A 22,021-nucleotide genomic window follows, 5' to 3' on the forward strand; every position below is an offset into this window, starting at 1 on the left:
ACTCTGTGCGTAGATGTGTGAGTGGGTGATGCTATGGGTGCATGGTTTTAAGAGTGCAACTGTGATGGACTGTATGGTTGGGTGACTGTATGTAAGGTGTGTTAGTGATTGAATGTATATCTCAGTTGTACATGTGTCAGTAACTACATATGTGAAACGCAGTGTATATGTGTGTAAGAGTATATAACCATCTATATGTGAGAGTGTGTGATTGCGGGAGTGGCTGTATGGATGAGTGTGTGCTTGTATCAGTAATTGTATAAGAGCGTCAGAATTTTAGTATTTTTGAGTAAGTGAACTTGAGTGTGTTTAACTGTATAGGTGAGTAAATTGGACTGTGATTAATTATTTGCATGACTGACTAGGTGTGTCAGTACCTCAATGGATGATTGGCGGTGTGTGAGTGTCTATATAGGTGTATAAATGCATATGATAGTCCTGTACAGCGTGAGTAAGTATGAGTGACTGTGCAGGTGAGTGAGTGGAGATGTATGTTGACCTAAGTCAATGAGTGGGTGTGTAGTTATTGGTTTTGGAGTATCAATGGTTTTCAAAATGGCCGTCTGAAATTTTGAGTCGGTGTATCAAAGGTTATATTAGGGTGTGAGAAGAAGCACTAATTTATCACATGGATGACGTCATCAGTGATGTCATCAGTGATGTCACTGACCATATCATGAGTGATGTAATATGTGACGTCATCAGCAGTGCATTGCGGGGGCATGAGTTATAGTTAGCTGAACTAACTATAACACAGGCATTTCTAGGGTTTTGTATGAGTGAAATGTCCAACTAACTAGAACGTCCCTGAAACCTATGGTTTTTTTTAGTGAATTTCTAAGGTTTTTTAAATGCTAATTCCTATCTATAGCTTATCTCTAAAGATATCATGTTTAATGATTTTCATTGGATTTCTATATTTTTCAAATTCAGTGTCAATTTCATTAATTATGTGTTTTTGAAATTCTTTTTATCACCATTTTTTTAATTTATTTTTTTAAATTAATTCTTTTGTTTTTATTGGGTTTTTCAAAAAATTGTTTTATATTTTTAAAAATATTTCTTTAACTATATGTTCAAAACTTTATTTTATATATTTTTTTTTCCATGTTTTTTTAATCCGCGCACCGTTCTCGATCCCTACGCATTAGCATCAGTGCATGGTATGCGTTGGGTACGTGTTTAGTGCGCGATTGCAATGCGACCGGTATGCGACTCCCAGCCTATACGCGACACGCTCGATGTATGTAACGCGGCGCTTCCGCGCTTCCGTGATGCGTCATCTGCGTCTATGACGCAAGAGGTGCGCGGATCCCGCGAAATATTTAACATTTAAAAAAAACATATATGTATTTCATGTGAATATTAATTGAAGACAAACTCTAAACTAGTCTTAAAAGTAACATATTTTTACATCTAATCCTATATTTTTTTTTAATTCAATTTTGCTGATGCGCGCTGGGTGCGTGATGCGTAAGCGCAGGGTGCGCGGATCCCATGTGACCTGCAAAAAAAGAGATTTGATTGGTTCATTACACTTCCTGTTCTAACTATTGAAAGACCCCACCCATTCAATCATTCTTCTTTGACCTTCTTTGGAGGAGCATCTCTTTGCGGAGAAAAAGATTTGTTTAGACTAAGTTTACACTTAGCTCTAACTTTTTTCAACTAAAAATGGCTTCAGGGCAGCAGGCATCACCTGCATCTCCTAATTCATCTGAGAATGAATTTTTGGAGGAGGCACCACGCAAAGAACGTTTTTCTTCAGTGGTGTGGAAATGTTTTACTTTTCCCGAGTGGCAGAATAAGACCAATGCCACCTTGGTCACATGCAAGATTTGCAAAAGTGCTGTCGCGAGGGGATCCTAACAAGAAATACTTGTGCGGCACGGCGAGTATGATGAAGCACCTAAGGACCCTTCATCCGAACAATCTTGCACGAGAAGAGTGCAAACGGATGAGAAACACTCCTGCGCCTTTCTGAGTTTCTTTTCTTTTTTTTTTTTCTGGCATGATTTCTCTATTTTAACGTTGAAAAATAGTATCTGTAAAAAAGAATTACAAATAAATGTATATTAATAACTTTCAAATGTATACTATTCCATTACTGTACAAACACATTTTATATAAAAACTGACTAAAACTATAGCCCTGAACCACAAGTGTGACGATGGTTAAAACACTACATGCATAGTGCATACTACTTTAAAGCAGTTCATGCCCTAAAGCCTACCTCACTAAAAGACTACATGCTAACTGACTGAATGATTACAATACTATAAGAAGACACACTGGGTGAGTGACAGGGTGTTTGCTAGAAGTGTATGAATACTGATTGGGGAATTGAAGGTGTGAAAGACAACTGGGTAGGTGATTAGAGGACTGCATCCATAGTGAATAGGCATTTGAAGCAGTCTATGTGCTAAGGCCTGGCTCACTGCATGAGTACTTGGGTACTGACTGAATGATTAGAGTACAGCAAGGAGAGTGCCTGGGTGAATTTATAAGTGGTTGTCTTTTGACACAGTGAATGGATTAGTACTTGGTACTGAATGGGTCACTAGAGGAGTGCTAAGGGAGTGACAGGATGTTTGCTGGACTGTATGGATACTGACTAGGGAATTGAAGGTGTGAAAGACCAGTGTATAGTATGTTAGAAGACTGCATGCATACTGCATAGACATATGAAGCTGTCTATGTGGTAGTGTATGGTTCACAACATGAGTACTTGGAAACTGACTAAATCATCAGACTACTGCTAGGACAGTGCCTGGGTAAAACTTTTACATTTTGAGTTGTGGCACAGTGAAGAGAATAGTACATGGTACTGCACTTTAGTGTCAAACCCTGACTCATTTTGTCAATGCATAAGCAAAGACTGGCTTCTAAAGCTACTAAAACTTGACAACATGACCGGTTTTAAAACCGTTATCTGTCAGCAAATACACGATGCTACCAAATGCTTCTCTCACTATCCTTACCCAAATGCACACAGACTCAGTGTGATTTTAGACAAGCAACACTATCCTAGTAGTTTACCAAAACTCATTCACTAGTCTAGAAGAGGTAAGGGTATTGCACACAATCTACATATTTAAGTATAGCACATTAGTGTCAAAGCATGACTTATTTTATCAATGCATAATCAAAGACTGGAATCTAATGCTACTAAAACTTGACAACATGACAGGTTTTAAAACAGTTATCTGTCAGAAAATACACGATGTTACCAAATGCGTCTCTCACAGTGGTTGCCAAATGCACAAAGACTCAGTGTGATTCTACACAAGCACCACTATCCCTAGGAGTTTACCAAAACTCATTCACTACTGTGGAAGTGGTAAGGGAACTGCACACAATCTACATATTTCAGGACTGCACTTTTGTGTCAAAGCCTACCTCATTTAATCAACGCATAAGCAAAGACTGCCTTCTAATGCTACTAAAACTTGACAACATGACAGGTTTTAAAAGAGTTATCTGTCAGAAAATTCATGATGTTACCAAATGCTTCTCTCAGTGGTTACCAAATGCACACACTTTCACTGTGTGATTCTAGACAAACACTATCCCTTGCACTATACCAAAACACATTTCTTCATCTAGAAGGAGTACTACATTTTAGTATAGAAACATAACTCATTTCACAAATTCATAAACAATGACTGGTTTCTAATTCTACCAAAATATAGAAACCGCACAGTTATCTGTCTGCAAACACATGAAAAACACAAATGCTTATCACAGAATGGTTTCTACATGCACACACAGTCAATAAGATTGTAGAGAAAAAAAGTACTCCCTACACTTTAGCAGGAGAAATACATTAGTCTGATTAAAATCAAATTAGTCTACATACATCACCTCACAATTAAATACCTCACCTTTCAAGTTGTTTTGTAGATTAAGAAGTATATCAGTCACACACCAGATATCCGTCACACACCACATTTTCTTATAGAGAATCTCTGCACTGTGCACCTCTCAGCAAAACAAAAGAATGGCAAAGTTTCCCTTTCATTTTTTCATTTTCCACACATACATGTAAACATCAAATCACATTCCTTCACACAAATTCAAAAGCAAACGCACATTTCTATTGGTTAAACATTTCAACCCTTTCCAAATGAAATAAATTTGAACCCTTCCCCCAATCTGCCTTCTGCCTGTTACCATAGAAACAGGTCATGGAACACTGTACTGAGCACACAGGTCACAAGTTCAGCACACAATGTTGCTAATCAAGACCGCAAGTGTGCTTGACTTTTCAACATATCAGCTTATCATATATAATGTTCCTTACAATCTGTTTTTGTTAACCAATAAGAATAATGCGTCTAAAAAACAGAAATATACACCCTACCTTTCAGTGTAAAAGGTTGTCAAACAACCAATGATTTCTTGTCTTTTTTCAATTTGTTTTTTCCTTGGATCCGCGCACCCAACGCGTGAGGATCCGTGCACCCAACGCGATAGGATGCACACTCCCTGCGCGCATTTCACTGTTTTTAAAAAAAAAGGGGGGGCCCTAGGGGGTCCTTCTGGGACCCCCTAAGCACCTCTAGAGGGTCAGAGTATTTCCACTCTGCCCCCTTTATATGTTTTACACACTTAATTCCCCTTGCTTCTTCAGCATCGCTTCTTCCGAGGCAGAAAATGGCCGCCAACAGTTCCTGGTTTCGAATGTAGACACACTTGACAGCCAATTACCATTAAGCCCTCGATCGGGAGGGTGCGCGCTCGGTTCGGGAAGGGTGCGCTTACGGTGCGGGTAGGGTCCGCGGATCCTCCCCGGCCATAGATATCACTAACTTTTTTACCCTAATTTTCTCAGGAACTACTGAACAGATTCACACCATTTATGCAAAAGGCATGAGTCTGAACTGAGGACTACCTCTTTGCCAAATTTGGTGTCATTCCATTCAGCGGTTCGGGCTGTAGCTGCGACAACAGATCCTATGGAAAATTGCGTGGGGAAAACGCTTTTTGGGACCCCCTTCTTTCTCAGCCCCCGCTTGACGAATCACCACGAACCTTTCAGGGTCTGAGCGGAGCTGGCCAAAAGTTTGGAAAATTTTGCGAGGATTCATCAACCGGCGCCAGACTTATTGGGAATAGAATGTTGCGGATTTCCAATGGAAAATAGGTCCTAACTATAACTATCTACTGGCGACCGCCAGTAGATAATATATAAATATATATATTCGGTAATGTGTGTAAGAAATGTACTTTTACTTTTCCAAAGAAAAAGCACTGACTGAGCAATCATTTATACAGTGTTATTATCACGTGCCAGCGAATGGCAATGTCTAGCCCACATCCCCTCCTTGAGAAAGTCAGTGGGATTCTTGGTTCCCAGTAAGAAGACAATTGTGGACCTATTACTTGTGCAGGCCTCGCATACTCTACAACTAATAACCCAATTTCCTACAATAGTGCAGAAGAAATTTACAGTGCCAGAGGTTTAGTCGAGTCTCTCAACCCCGCATACCGCCAAGTGACCTATGACAAATAGGACAATGTTTTCTAGGGCACTTAAAGTGCTGAGCAACTTTTCAACAAGATAATACTGACAAGAGTTGAACGATGATGGGTCAATCGAAAAAAAGAGGTTATACACCTTCCATGTGTTTATATATAAAAAAAAAAACTTGCACACACTCCATGTGGTAGAAAATCATTACTACTGGGGCCTCCAGGGGAAGTAGAGTTCAGAGTACTTCCATCTCATTGGTTGGAGTATGGGCCATTTTCTGGAGCTGGATATACTTTCTCTGTACTTAACTTTCTCTACTTAACTTTCTCTGCCAATTGCTGTTCTGCACTGCTACTTTATGTACCAGAGGGTTTCACCTCAACGAAGCATGTAAATGTATGAAACCTCCAATGCTGGAGAATTTTCATTATTTCAGGTACTTAACAGTTTACCTTTGACCAATCGTGTTTCTCGCCGATTCTCATAAATGGCCGCTCTTCTTGCAGTGTTTATCCAACCAGGCTCATTCATGAATGTTGGTTCTCTTCTCCTGTTTAGGCCTTCATGCTGCGCTACAAAGGGAGCAGTGATCACTGGATCGGTTTAAGGCGGCTACATGGGAAGTTGTGGCAGTGGCCTGATGGCAGCAACTTTAACAACCAGTGAGTTTGGTAGTTCTTTATGTGATTGTTAAATTTGATACCATGTTCCTAGGGTTACTTAAAGATCATCCATTGAAATATTTCTGCTAACCATAAAAACAAACTTTTCCTCTTTTGCTGTCTGAGAGAAGTTAAATCTCTGCCCTAAACCGCAAAGTTAAATATGAAATTTGTCTCTTACACTATTGGCTTGACATGTGCCCTCCATCTCTTTCGGCCTTTGGAAATCCAACAGAAAACTAAGTCTCTGCCATTAATCTCCTGTGTTTTTTACTTTACAAAACTTTGTTCCCCAGTTAAATGGTTTTGGTTTCATTCTTTTTAGAGCGGTGAATGTTGTGGTTGTGGCCCAAGCCTTAACCACATATCAGTCTATGATGATCGCTTGCCTGTTTCTTATCTTGAAACCTCTTTTTTGCTACATATTTATATACCAAACATGAATAAGCTGTCTTTTGTTTGGTTTGCTAAAGAAAACATGACCTCAGGGCTGCCTAAATAATCCTTTTCAGCTCTTAAGTGCACAACAGTATTGCTCTTTTAAATCTGAATTCTCTTGTGCAGTGTGTTACCTCAGGCGGGTGGCTGTGCTATTTGCTGAAACCAGTTTTTCAACTTACATTCAGGCCTCAAGTTGCTCTGTTGCTTGTTTGATGTCCGTGATAATGTTTGACAGTAAAAATATAAATACTCTGAAAATCCAATTCAAAGTGTTCCAACCCCTTTAATTTCCCTCTCCTAAAAATGAGCTTTTCAAGTTAGTGGAAGAGGAGTGTGGATTTATAATGTGCAACAGTGAAATATGTCTGATCTTCTTCACACCTACATACCTGTATTAATAAATTAGGCCCAGAATCCGCCTCCATACATAAGTTGGGTGTGAGAGAGCTCCCCTGCAGCAAAGTGGTCACCCTCCATTTTTGGTGGACTGATCTTGCTGGTTTTGAATTCTCTGCCTCTGCACATAGAGGCACATAGTAAAACGGCAGGAAAAAGGCTATACAAGTTGCTCTGGAGACACCAAGCCTGCACTTTTAAACCTACAAGTGAACTTGTCAAAGTAACCATTTTTGACCAGAAAAAACCCTACTTCTATTTTTTTTTTAAGTGGGCCTTGGAGTCCACAAGGTAGGGTGACTAGTCTTTAAAAGTGGTACATGCAAGAATTTGATGTTAGCATCTACCTACAGTGACTAGCCCCCAAAAGCTAGTTTCACTGTCAAGAACTTCAGTTGCCCTATTAGAAATATCAGAATTAAATTACAACTCTAGGTTTGGTCTGAGACAAGCTACCATAATAGTTCAAACACTATTTTTGTTTATTAAAAGTCCAATTCAATAGTGAAGTCATATTTTTATAAATAGATAGAGAAAGTGACTTTTAAAACACTACGCTGTGGCTACCTCAACCTCTAGTGGGCTAATTGTCCTTAGTCTGCAAGCATATGGGCCTGCCTGTTCTTCCCCCTTAATAAGGTGTGAAAACAGCTTTCAGAGCAGAGACAATGGCTTGGGCCTTTTTGCAGGAAGACCTACATGTGAGGTATGGAATAATGTGGCTTGTATCAGCTCAGGAAGGGCAGCTGGAGAGGGTTCAGTAATAGCATTAACTTGAAAGGGACAAGGGTCTGAAACATCAGCTGCCTCCAAAGGCAGAGAGATGCACTATCTTGGATTTTACCTAGAATAGAAGCTTTCACATAGTGCAATAATGAGGCAAACAATATCTGCTGCAAAAGGGGGCAGTGTTGCCCCTTGAAACTTTCACCTAATCTTTTAAGGAGTGTCCAGGATTCACCTCCACCCATTGGCTAGTGAATCCTACAGAAGTGGCACCTCACCCACAGCTCAGCAGAACACTCTCTGGACCTGAAGATGAACAGATTAAGACTGGCTTTCCTGTTTTGTGACCTGTGTGGGGATCAGAAGGGCTGGACCTTCTCCTACTTGTACCCAGGACTAAAAAGTGGACTCCAAGGGCCAGGTGACTAACCTCCTGTGTGACTACAGGGACACAACAAGTTGCAAGAAGCCTTTTTCCTGAAGTGTCCGACTGACCAATTACATATGAACCTGGACTAAACCCTGCTGGTGACCTGTGCTGGACTGGGTCCTGGTCCTATGTGCTGTCCCTAAGCTCCTGGGACCTTTAGAAGTGACCAAGGAAAAACTGCACCAGAAACTCTGAGAAGTTGGGACTTCCAAGACCTCTGAAGCATCAGAGGGTCCTTGCAGCAAGGGTGTCTGATTTCAAAGAGACTTCATTGCACCTGCCTCACTGGAGGATTTGTAGCATCATAAAACGACTGAATTCCAAAGGCAGAAACCTTGTCTGGGCAAAGGTGAGAAAAATATCTGCCTGATGCAAGGTCTTGAAATTTGAATTTCTCCCGTTGAGAGCTTTTCCTGCCAAAAGCCATGGCTTCAGCGGGAGCTCTTTTCTGCGGCGAACTGGCTTTGTGAAGAGTTCGGGGGACACAGCCTGTAACCGTCCAAACTGGAGGATTTAAATTTCCTTTTCAGAGACTAGGGGCCTGATTTAGATTTGTGAGAGAGGGTTTAAGGGTGATGGTGTAAAACACTCCTTCACCCTGACATAGTACCAAATCTTAATCTCTCAGCAGACCTCTCTGCCCTCATGGTGGTTTCTATCGATGTATTAAAAGTTTGAAATGTGGCTCTGTCAAAAGAAGGGTACCATCCATCAAACATTACATATTTTATTTTTTATTTAAAAAAAAAAATTCCAAAGCCTGATGTTTTTCAAAATAAAAGTTATGATGCCCACACCATGGGGATTGTCTCCCGTGGTGAGGGGTTCATTCTGCCGTTTTCACTGCCCCATACCATTGTTCCTGGTGGTGGCTGACATTGAAAACTGGCCAATTGACAGCTCACTCTAAATCAGGTGGGCACTCGAATGGCTAAACGTCTGACAGTCCTTACTCTGTCATGCCGTCGGAGGTGTATGTACGCAACGGCGTTGGAGTAGTCTCTGCCTCTGACATACTGAAGTTCCACCTAACTTTAAATGAAGTGGGTAGGACTTCAGTTTGGTGTAGAGTGTACCATGTCGCCTTTATGACAGACTACCCTCTGACAAACAAAATCCGGGGCAAATTCAGAAGGTAAAATCATCAGCTGGGAAAACAAATGAAGCACATTTTTGTAATTCTGAAGTGTGATGGAATCAAAGATTTTAATAGGATCAGAACAAATCAATACTCTTTACTTGGTGATGCACAAATGATAATTAATCACTGAAACCTGATTATCACATATTTGTGTGCAGTACGGTTCCATAAGTAAAACTAACTGCATGTTTGTGCTAATTTAGTGCCATTTCAATGGAAATTCGCTGTCTATAAATAACAATGCGCTACCACACGCTGCTTTAGTTAAAATAAAAAATTGCACACTTCATGGCCAAAAAAGCTAGGTGGGTCATGAATGTTTGTCGTACTAAAACATGGGTTATATTTCGAAAAAAGTTTGGGAAGCACTATTTTATAAGGTTCCTAATTCCAACAAGCATTGAAAATGCAATAGGTCTCGCCTTTGATTAAGTTAAACCCATTTGCTTTGCTAATGGTTTTGTATAGCAAAGCAAATCACTTTAACGTGATGAAAGGTGAGACCTATTGCATTTTTAATGCTTGTTGATATCAGCAGCTGACTGTCAGCAGGGTGGGAACCCGGACCCACTGATACCTCTCAGATGTTGTACTGGAAACACCGCCTTGTGTGATGCGCAGGTAACACGCGGGATTATCAATTTTCTGAAGAAAATATCTGTTTTTTATAAATTGTTAGGTACCTCACTCTGGATACTGTTTCAGCGTCCGCGATTGCACAATTAAATTCAAACAGCCAAAACTAATACTTGAAATGCTGGCATGCCACAGACTGCGCAGTGCCGTTTATTTGGCACGTTCTGCCAATGTTGGGCATGCAACTCCCCTCAAAATTCAAGAAACAAACCTGATGCAAACCCCATCTTTAATATATGCATCATTTATAAGACTTATCTGTGGTAGAAGTGGGCGAGCTACTGAAAGCTCGAGCCAGGCATGAGACTGCGTACAGCGCACCGTGTCCTCTATGTGCTTGAGTAACTACCCCCACAAAGAAAGTTTCCGACCGGAAGAGTGCACATTTGGGAGGTTTAAAAACACAACTTTAAGGGGAAGCCGTGGTATACAGCTATGGTTTAACAGAGCGCACAATGATGCGTCGTGATTAAAGCTAGGTCTAAAGAGCACACTGGTAAGGAAGGAGATCCCAGAAGATGCTTGCACGGAACCGAAGACCAAGCATGGTTAAAATGAACTTGACTACAGAACCCATTTCTTAGGTACACGTTAGAGGTGGGCAAGATGTAGTCCAATATTGTCCTGAGTGACGGTCCCTACCATTTCCAGGAGGATTTTTGAGGGGCATTTACGTCTCTACGTATACATGGTGCGTGTTCCACTGGGCTATGTGCCAAGCTGCGTAGAGGATGATCTCACACACATACGAAAAGCAACCCTTAGTCATTAGCCCGGCGGGGGTTCCATGACCCAGAGACCTGGTTCCTTATCACAGAGCACGCACTAATGGGGCCAGTTAGAGATCCCACTCATACAGACGCACTAGAGAGCAGTGTTAAACAGCACCCAAGCACAGAGCAGGATTATGTGGACCCAGACTAAGGCAATGGCTACAGTGACCCCAGAACACTTCCATACACAGGATTGTCACCAGCCACAGAGCGAACAAATATTAAGCAGCAGATACCCAGCGCCTCCATTCACTCTTATACAGACCCCAAAGTCAGACCTCGGTCATATGGACACCGATACACAAATGACTTATACGGCCTAACTACTGACCATGATGATAAAGAACACCAGTGCAGAGGGCTAGTAAGGGCCCTAGTGACAGACCACGCTTACACGGTGCCAGGCTGTAAACTGCCCTCATTAGTCCCTGCTGTGGTGCTTGCTGGAACCTGGGCCGTGCACCTGGGTCACACGGACCTCCACCTCACAACTCACTGCAGGAACCTGGCGTATAGCACAGGCTCGCGGGACACTCGCTGTGTAACACGCCACAGAGGACGTGAAGGCGGAACGTGTGTTGTATCCAAGTTTTCGTCCCAAGGGCCACACTTACCGGTGGCCCGCAATGTAAGTCAAATAACGAGCAGTTGGCAACGTAGAAGGTTCAAGCGTTTATTGGCCAAACAGGAAACTCTACATAGAGGAGCCTCGTCGATCCTCACCCAAGGGGTGCGCCGAGGAAGACTGCTGGCTCCTTGTCAAAACCACACTTTTATACATTACAGTGCAACATACAAAGCCTTATAAGTGGAAAAGTACCCGCCAGTCTAGGCGCTCCTAATGAGCTCATCCTATATCTAGTTTCAATGATACAAAAAAGGCTACTATCTTTAAGAATAGAAGGTCGACCGGGTGACTCCCTTCTCGTCCCAGGTTCAGAAGGAATTTGCTTGGTACTCCCTTTTGGCAGATGTGACCTTGCTTCTCGGTCATAAATACAATTCAGCCTGTCTTCTGAAACTAGTGTCTGCTGAACAAGGAAAATATGGGTTCAGGGAATCACGTGACTGTAGCTCCTTTAGACGGAGAAAGAGCCGAGGGCCAAGATGGCCGCGGTTCTGTTTTCGGCCCTTTCCGCCGTACTAACCAATGGATGCAAAAAAGGCCTTCTTACAGGGCCGAGTCAAACTAGTTAGTTTTAGTTACACTGTGCTAATCATATTCTGAAATTTGGATCCTACAGAACGGCCCTTTTAGCATAGTGTAGCTAAAATAAGATGAAAACAAGTATGACTAATCCTCAAAGATACCCTCATCTATCTGCATTAAATCATGAATTTCTTTCTGGGTCATTTGAGCATGAGCTTGGGTAGGTGGGGATTTAGGTAGTGCAGAGCGAAATTGGGTGGCACAATAGGAACAACAGACAGGGCCGCACTGGATACAAATGCAGCAAGTAAAGAGGAAACCCACTATACCCAATAGAACCATGAATAGTTTCCACCCCCAGGTGGTCAGAAGGTCCCAGAACCAAGTTGACAGGGACCAGGTACCAGTCTCGGTATGGATTTCTGATGCCAGTCGGTGGAGCTTCTGAATGGCTAAATGTTCTGAAGGGGCGGAGTCAGGTATATATACACAACAGGAGCTCCCGATCACCCGGCATGCTCCTCCGCGGTCGGCCAGTATGACATCCAAAACAAGGCGATTTTGAAGGGTCACAAGCCGGGTCGCCTGAAGCTCAACAGTGATATTAGTCAATATTCCGGCCGTGGTATTGACTACTCCCTCCACCACCCTGGACAGCCTTCTGATTTCCTTGCTAGTGAGGATAGGGCCCCATATAGGTAGATCCCCCTCGCTGTCCAGAGAAACGTCCCCTTCCTCGTCCTCTCGGAGCACTGTTCTGTTCATATAGTAACGGACACTGGGCTCGCCAATGCCCCTCCTGTTTACAGAAGGCGCATTGATTTATGCCCAAATCTGTCCGTCCCATCGACTGCGGCAGACCCGCCCCTCTCGAAGCAAAATTCTGTGACCCTCTACCTCTTCCCCGTCCTCTCTCTACTTGCTGTAACAATACCCGAGTCTTCAAGTCCTTCGACTTCTTTTCTATCTTGTCCCTACTTTCATTCTCCCGATGTTCATAATATTGAGCCATACTCAATATTGTCGACGGGGTGGTGGTTGTCCAGGTGCTTTCAGCGGCCTGTAATCGAGCGGACACCTCTGGCAACAGATTGGTCACGAATCGATTCATGAACAACCGTACCCCCCCTTCAGTGGCTAGGTCCTGTCCACTGAAGTCAATGAAAACCCCCTCAAATCTCGTAAAGAAATCGGATACACTCTCATCCTTCTTCTGCTTGCAGGCCGTTAACTTATCCCAGTCCACTTTTCGAGGAGGGATCAGCGAATGCATATAATTTAATATCCTATCAGGAAGGGCCAATATTTCCGCCCGGGGCTTATTCCCTGGCTTACGGTCTCTATCCCATCCCCGTAGCTGTTCCCAAGTCCCCCCAAACTCGGTTACATGGTCTTGATCATGCACCTGGCGCCAAATGTCCACCGGTACTAGTAGAGCGAAGAATAGCTCAATGTCTGCCAACGTCATTACTGCGGAGGAAGCTGCCTCAGTAAGCTCTTTGTAATACGCGGTGGGATTCTTCCTAGGATCAGGTAACTGACTTGTTCGAGGCATATGAGCTGCAGATCACACACTGAGGATAAGATCGCCATCTGGTGTTGGGCTCGGATGATTGTAGGTTGTTGTTGTCTTCGGAAGAAGCCTTTGGTCACGAGGTTGGTGACTCCTCCCCTGGACAACAGTGCGCATGGGCATCCACTCCATCGGCAGATTGTTTTTTTCCGCCATTGGGTTCGGATGAACTTTTTTCCGCTCCAGCAGAAAACTTCCAGCAATCGATTTAACTCTTTAATCTTCATTCCATCGACGTCGACATCAACTCGGACCGGTTCCGGAAGCGGCTGATGGACAGGACACCCTTCAAAAAATGCCCCCAGTGTGGAGCGAAGTTCCCCCACAGTGACCACCACGAGGTTTGCAACCTCTGCCTGTCGCCGGAACACAACGAGTCCACCTGTCCAGCTTGTTCCGCTTTCCGTTCGAAGAAGACCCTCCGGGACCGAAGAGCTCGACGCCATATTATGGCCAAACCAGCTCCAGAACCGGAGGACATCTTTGCTCAAGATGTTCCCGAAGACGACACCGAAGATCTCGAGATCGTGTCCGAAGCCGACGATTCCGATGACCTCATCACTCCAGGGCAGCGTGTGAGTACCACCCCCCCTGCCCCTGCCCCATCCAAAAAAGCATTGGTCAAGACTCCGCCAGTTGGGCCCAGTCGCGACCGGAAATCCTCTTCAGAAGCCCCGCCCTCGGGCCCGGCTCCGAAGACATCTAAGCCTGTGGGTGGCTCGGGCTCGAGCAAACCTCACCTGATTGTGCCTTTAACACCCTCGGCACCCAAACACCCACTTTCGGCACCGAAACAGGCTCCAAGACCGAAATCTCCTTCGGCACAGAAACGTTCCTCGGCACCGAAGTCTCCACCGGCACCGAAACGTTCTTCAACATCGATGCCTGAAAGTCCATCGGCACCGAAAACTCATTCGGCACCGAAACCTCAGTCGGCACCGAAACCTCAGTCGGCACCGAAACCTCAGTCGGCACCGAAAACTCAGTCGACACCGAAAAATCAGTCGACACCGAAAAATCCATCGGACCCGAAAAAATCATCGGCGCCGAAAACTGCGTCCCCGCCGAAACAAGCTCATAAAGACCCGAAGCGGACGTCACAGACACCACCTTCGGAGCCAGATGAACTTTTTCGACCAGATCCTACTCAGAAGCGGATCTACATCAATCCTAAAACGGGACATGTGACTGCCATCCCATATAAAAAGCGGAAGCTGGACACTACACCTCCCCCAGCTCCCATACGGAAAAAGGACTGTGCTACCTCACCACTTCGTCCTTCCTCTCCTGTTTTACCTCCTAACCCGTCCCCCCCTCCTCCTCCTGATTCTCCTTTACCTTTACCTTTACCTTTACCATCTCCCTATCATTCACCTCCTCCACAGGATGATAATGATGACTTAGGGGGAGGGGCGGACCCTGATTTATTTGATAATCCTGTTGACCCAAACGACCCTTTTACGTTCCCAGACCCAGCACCCATGGATGACTGGTCTTATCCTATACCTGACATGCCTGACCCCACTACCTACCCTTCCAAGCCCTCCCCTCCTGATGACCACCTAGGGTTCGGCCAACTTATAAATAGGGCAGCAACATTCCACGGCGTTACAATGCACACAGACGCCATTGAAGAGGACTTTCTCCTTGATACCTTTGAGCAGTCACAAAAGACTGTTCACATACTGCCCATGATCAAAGGGGTTATAAAGCATGCTACTGAAGTCTTTAAGGACCCTGTTCGAGCTAGGGTTCTCAACCCACGCATCGAAAAAAAGTACCGACCAGCCCCGCAAGTCCCTGCATACATTAAGGCCCAGCTCCCTTTAGACTCCCTAGTCGTATCAAATGCCAGGAAGCGCGCTAACTCACAGACAACTGGAGAAACGCCTCCCCCAGACAAGGAGTCTAAGCTTTTAGAAGCCTCGGGCAAACGGGTCGCCGCGCAGGCGGCTAACCATTGGCGTATTGCGAATACCCAGGCCCTGTTAGCCAGGTATGATAGAGCGCATTATGACCAACTTGAGGACCTTATGCAGCATCTGCCTGAACCTTTTAAGTCCCAGGCCTCTGACCTCATCCAAGAAGGCAAATTAATATCTAATGCCTCCATTAAATGCGCCTTAGATGCAGCAGACACTGCTTCTAGAGCGGTCAATACTGGCGTCTTACTCAGACGACATGCCTGGCTCCGTATTTCCGGTTTTAAACCGGAGGTTCAAACCGCAATTCTAGCTCAACCTTTCAACCAAGAGCAGCTATTTGGCCCTGCAGTGGATACTGCATTAGAAAAAATGAAAAAGGATAATGAAACTGCCAAGTCTATGGGAGCACTGCAGTCTCATCAAAACCGGGGTTCCTTTCGTCGCTCCTTTTATAGAGGAGGCTCCAAAAACACATCAACTGAGACCACGTCCACCTTTAAAAATTCTGGACAAACATCCCCTAACAGAGGTTACTTCCGGGGAGGTTATAGGGGAAACAATAACAAAGGTCGAGGACGGGGCAACAACAACAACACCCGCACCTCACCAGCCACCAAACAGTGACTTGCCACCACTCCCCCCAGACCATTCCACTCCGGTCGGGGGGCGACTCCAACAATTCCTGCCTGTCTGGACTTCCATCACCACAGACAGGTGGGTAAGACAAATTATCCAGTCTGGCTACTGCCTCGAACTCATACAATCCCCCCCAAACATACCGCCCAAACAACGTCCAATGTCCTCGCATCATCTCTCTCTCCTCAAACAAGAAGTTCAATCCCTGTTACAAAAACATGCGATAGAACCAGTCCCCCTTCAACATCAGGGAAAAGGGGTATATTCTCTATACTTCCTCATTCCCAAAAAGGACAAAACACTAAGGCCCATACTGGATCTCAGACTACTAAACCAGTATATACATTCGGATCATTTTCACATGACCACTCTCCAACAAGTCCTCCCACTTTTACAACAGGGAGACTTCCTCGCCACATTGGACCTCAAGGACGCATACTTTCACATCCCTATGCATCCCGCTCACAGAAAATATCTACGATTTGTGGTAGATGGGCAACACTATCAATTTACAGTTCTCCCATTCGGAGTAACAACAGCACCCAGAGTGTTCACCAAGTGCCTAGCAGTCGTGGCAGCGCATCTCAGAAGACAACAGATCCATGTCTTCCCCTATCTGGACGATTGGCTCATAAAAGCCAATACATACCAAAAATGCGTTCTCCACACTCATCGCACGATTCAAACTCTCCACGATTTGGGATTCACTATCAACTACCCCAAATCCCACCTACAACCTTCCCACTTACATCAGTATCTAGGAGCAACCATAGATACATCCAAAGCCATTGCCTATCCCAGCACAGCCAGGATAGCCAGTATACAAAATCTCATCTCTCAATTTCAAACTCATCCATCTCTTCCAGCAAGAGTGTTCATGCAGCTCCTAGGCATGATGGCGTCGTGCATCTCCATAGTCCCACACGCACGACTTCAAATGCGTCCCTTACAAGAATGCTTAGCACAACAGTGGAACCAAGCTCACGGACAACTTACCGATCTGGTGTTGGTGGACAGTCGCTCACTTCGATCACTGAAATGGTGGAACACCATCAACCTGTCCAAAGGGAGACCATTCTTAGAGCCTCTTCCACAAGTTGTGCTAACTACAGACGCATCTCTCACGGGGTGGGGAGCCCACCTCCTCCACCATACCACTCAGGGCAGATGGACCAGCCAACAAAAACTGCTCCACATCAACCACCTGGAACTCTTAGCAGTGTTCCTAGCACTAAAATCCTTTCAAATTCACCTAAAGAACAAAACTGTCCTCATACGCACAGACAACATGACGACAATGTATTATATACAGAAACAGGGAGGGACACACTCTCTCCAACTGTCCCAACTGGCACAGCAAATCTGGAGATGGGCAATTCCCCAAAACATCTACCTGTTAGCAGAACATCTCCCAGGGATCCACAATCAAGTGGCCGACCTCCTAAGTCGCCACACACAACAGATCCACGAATGGGAACTACACCCCAAAGTTCTACTCCCCTTCTTCCGAAAGTGGGGACAACCAGACATAGACCTGTTCGCCACCCCCGAAAACACAAAATGCCCAACCTTCGCCGCCAGGTTTCCACACCCACAGTCGAAGGGCAATGCCCTATGGATGAACTGGTCAGGCAGATTTGCGTACGCCTTTCCGCCTCTCCCACTAGTTCCATTTGTGGTACGCAAACTGAAACAACAGTCACTAACACTAATACTAGTGGCTCCCACTTGGGCACGTCAACCGTGGTTCACCACACTTCTGGAACTATCTTTAGTTCCACATCAAAAGCTACGCCTCTCCCCGGATCTATTAACCCAGAACCATGGAGAAATCAGACACCCAGATCCTCAAACACTGAACCTAGCGATCTGGCTCCTGAGGTCCTAGAGTTCGGTTACCTCAATCTCCCTCCAGACTGTATGAATATCATAAAGGAAGCCAGACGACCTACTACTAGAGCGTGTTATGCCGCTAAATGGAAACGATTTGCCATCTACTGCGCTAATAATGACATACATCCATTGGATGCTTCCATCCAAAACATCATTTGCTATCTACTACACTTGCAAAGATGCAATCTAGCGTATTCCTCTATACGTTTACACCTAGCAGCCTTGGCAGCCTACTTGCAAAATAGGCAACACCTGTCCCTTTTTAAGGTACCAGCCATCAAAGCGTTTATGGAAGGTCTCAAAAGGATTCTTCCCCCAAGATTGCCACCTGCCCCAGTGTGGAATCTCAATGTGGTTCTAACAAGACTCATGGGCCCCCCATTTGAACCTATGCACAAATGTGAATTGCAATTCCTAACATGGAAGGTAGCCTTCCTTATCGCAATCACTTCCCTGCGCAGAGTAAGTGAAATACAAGCCCTTACACTTGAGGAACCTTTCTTACAACTACACCGTAACAAAGTGGTTCTTAGGACAAACCCTAAATTTCTTCCAAAAGTGATTTCCCATTTCCACCTTAACCAATCAGTAGAACTACCGGTCTTTTTCCCAAATCCAGACTCGGTAGCTGAAAGGGCCCTACATACCTTAGATGTTAAAAGAGCCTTGCTTTATTACATCGACAGGACAAAACCTTTTCGAAAGACAAAACAACTCTTTGTTGCTTTCGCGCCACCACACAAAGGCAACCCGATCTCCAAATCAGGAATAGCCCGGTGGATAGTTAAATGCATCCAAATATGCTACCTCAAGGCTAAACGTACACTCACAGTTCCCCCTAGGGCGCACTCCACGCGTAAAATAGGGGCTTCTATGGCCTTCTTAGGCAATATTCCCTTAGAAGACATTTGCAAGGCAGCCACATGGTCTACCACGCATACCTTCACTAAACTCTATTGTGTTGACGTGCAGGCCAAACAACAGGCCTCCGTGGGCCAGGCTGTCCTAAAAACTTTATTTCAAACTGCTGCAACGGATACAGGCGACCACCGCTAAGGGGAGCACTGCTGTATAATCTATCCTCAGTGTGTGATCTGCAGCTCATATGCCTCGAACGGAATATGCTACTTACCAGTATGCATCTGTTCTTGGCATGTAGAGCTGCAGAGTCACACACGCCCGCCCGCCTCCCCGGGACCTGTATCTGTTCCAGCATCCGTCTTACTTAGACATTACACATGGACATCCTTTCTTTCTTTTCTATATACTCCATCTTTTCCCATCATGGCGAAAAACAATCTGCCGATGGAGTGGATGCCCATGCGCACTGTTGTCCAGGGGAGGAGTCACCAACCTCGTGACCAAAGGCTTCTTCCGAAGACAACAACAACCTACAATCATCCGAGCCCAACACCAGATGGCGATCTTATCCTCAGTGTGTGACTCTGCAGCTCTACATGCCAAGAACAGATGCATACTGGTAAGTAGCATATTCCTTCAGTGACAACACCTCACTACGTTTCCAGGGTGTGTACACCCATTGCTCCTGGAAACGCGCCTCCACTCTGGGACGAGTAACTACCCCCTGGGCATCCACTACTTCCGTGATCTCGGGATGGTAGATGGGGTGTACTTCCCGCATAGGGTACTGGGATAGCCCCGTAGGATTGGTGGACTGCAGGCGGGTTCTATACGGCACCAGGGTCTGCACATTCCCATACACTTCTTCGGGGGTAAGGTGGGATTTATGGGCTTGTGTGACAATATCGTATAATATGGCCGGGGCCCTTCCGTCCGTGTGTGCTTGCTCCCACAAGGATATAAGGCGGTTTGCCATATGTTCTAATGCATGCTGCTGCATTACCGGCTCGTAATCCCTCATGGTGCTCCAAATATCTGACAATAAATAAATGGGTTGCCGCATCCATTGGGATGCCTGTACAGCTTTTCTTCGGTTCCCAAGGCCGAACGAGTAAACAACCTCTTACCCTCAGTCAGAGGAACCGGACGTGTCGGAGTGGTGATGGCTGCTACTGGCGTAGTACTCGCGGAGGAGGGCAAGGCAGAAGGGGAAGTCATTGACCCGGGTGGCAGCTGTGTTGTCCCAGCTGCTGCAGCATTTAACAGGGCTGGTAACATAGTAATCACCTCTGACATAGATGTAGACAGTCGGGAGAGTTCCGTCGAAGGAGGGGGACTGGGGGGAGCTGGAGGGGCTGAGGCTCCCGAGGTTCCTAAGGGTGCGGCCGTGGTTGGAGCCGAGACTCCGGCCACCTCCGGATACAGCTGTTGCGGCACATAAGGAGGCGGTGGCCGTATATCCAATAAGTCCTCTATCTCATCTTCAGCATTTGGCCGAGTCACATAGCTCTTATCTACCTTCAATCGAAATTCACGGTTCATACAGTCTATTCCCTTCTCCGCTCGAGACCTATCATATGCTATGGCCTTCTGAGTCACATTCTGTCCTGCCTTAGCCCTAGATCACTTCTCCTCCCTTATCCGGCGCTGCTTGGATTCTTTCAGCCACGAACCCAGGGCATCGAACATAGCCTGGCGGCTGCGCCTGGAGAACAGTTGTTCCTGCAAGAAAGCAATCTTTTTCTCGTCAAACGAGCCAGTTTTTGGCCATTGCAATTCTTCGTTACTTTTAGTATATTTATGCCACAGAGTACAAAACAACAAAGGGGTAATTCCATGCTTCACATACATATAGTGGCTGGGACTGCCTTCCGGCGGGGCGGGCTGACTCTCAGCTAGCCGAGAGTCACCCGTCCGACAGCAACAGCTGAAACAATTCAACTTACTAAAACAGGGCATGGTAACTTAGTCCAATACAAACACAAATGACATAAACCACAACCAAGAGGTTACAACGTATTCCACCTAGTCAGTGAGCCAGTCCCCCACTAATCGGTAGCATCTCCAACAATAGACATCTCTGACTACACCATGGATCCTCTCACTGCCTTTCCGGTTCACCACTGAGGCTTGTCCCGGGGAGGTCTGTGCCTCACCGAGGATATGTCTCGCGGCTATCCAGCTTGGGTCGTGAGTCTCTCAGGTGCAATCAGGCTATATTCCGCGCGCGGTTCATCAAGTCAGAAAAAGGGCCCTTCAAATCATACCATATGTACATGTACTTTCAAATCAATGCCCAGCCGTACCAATCTGGCTTCAAACCAACAGTGGCACCGCTTCTCAGTGCCTACTTCAAAATCAATGCACCTCCCTAGAGCCTGTGCTTCAAACACCACTACACGCTCCACCTCGCGTGTTTCAAAACCAAAACGGGCACTGCATGTAGCCAGTGCTTCAAATCAACAATGCACCGCCCTAGAGCCTGTGATTCAAATCAAAATCCTACTCACCGGGTGCACCCTGGTACGAATGTCCGTTCTTCGCTGCCAACTCCTCTCGACCAACCCGGTCCGTTTCCTGAGTTGAGCCCGTAGGACCCCAGTGAAGGGTGACTAGCAGCAGAGGGCTTCCCGCACGAGCACGCGGAGCAGAACCCTTGAGCTCGTTCTCCGCTCACCCGACCGAAACGCCCTCGGACCTACCGGCCGATTACGGGGGAGGCCGGACCCTATCACGGGGTCCCTTCGTGGTCGCCAACTGTTGTATCCAAGTTTTTGTCCCAAGGGCCACACTTACCGGTGGCCCGCAATGTAAGTCAAATAACGAGCAGTTGGCAACGTAGAAGGTTCAAGCGTTTATTGGCCAAACAGGAAACTCTACATAGAGGAGCCTCGTCGATCCTCACCCAAGGGGTGCACCGAGGAAGACTGCTGGCTCCTTGTCAAAACCACACTTTTATACATTACAGTGCAACATACAAAGCCTTATAAGTGGAAAAGTACCCGCCAGTCTAGGCGCTCCTAATGAGCTCATCCTATATCTAGTTTCAATGATACAAAAAAGGCTACTATCTTTAAGAATAGAAGGTCGACCGGGTGACTCCCTTCTCGTCCCAGGTTCAGAAGGAATTTGCTTGGTACTCCCTTTTGGCAGATGTGACCTTGCTTCTCGGTCATAAATACAATTCAGCCTGTCTTCTGAAACTAGTGTCTGCTGAACAAGGAAAATATGGGTTCAGGGAATCACGTGACTGTAGCTCCTTTAGACGGAGAAAGAGCCGAGGGCCAAGATGGCCGCGGTTC

The 22,021-nt window shown here is 45.6% G+C and overlaps 1 protein-coding gene across 2 annotated transcripts in view; it reads left to right on the top strand.

Moving 5' to 3' along the window:
* Positions 1 to 22,021, top strand: part of LOC146812977 (C-type lectin domain family 2 member B-like) — a 189,075-nt gene that overhangs the window by 119,487 nt on the left and 47,567 nt on the right. For both annotated transcript variants that reach the window (XM_085619999.1, XM_085619998.1), the window contains exon 4: positions 6,035 to 6,138. In XM_085619999.1, coding sequence (XP_085476125.1) covers positions 6,035 to 6,138 — 104 coding nt within the window. The remainder of the gene's footprint in view (positions 1 to 6,034; positions 6,139 to 22,021) is intronic.

Source organism: Triturus cristatus, chromosome 7 (assembly GCF_964204655.1).
Source record: "Triturus cristatus chromosome 7, aTriCri1.1, whole genome shotgun sequence".
Classification (NCBI taxonomy): Eukaryota; Metazoa; Chordata; class Amphibia; order Caudata; family Salamandridae; genus Triturus; species Triturus cristatus.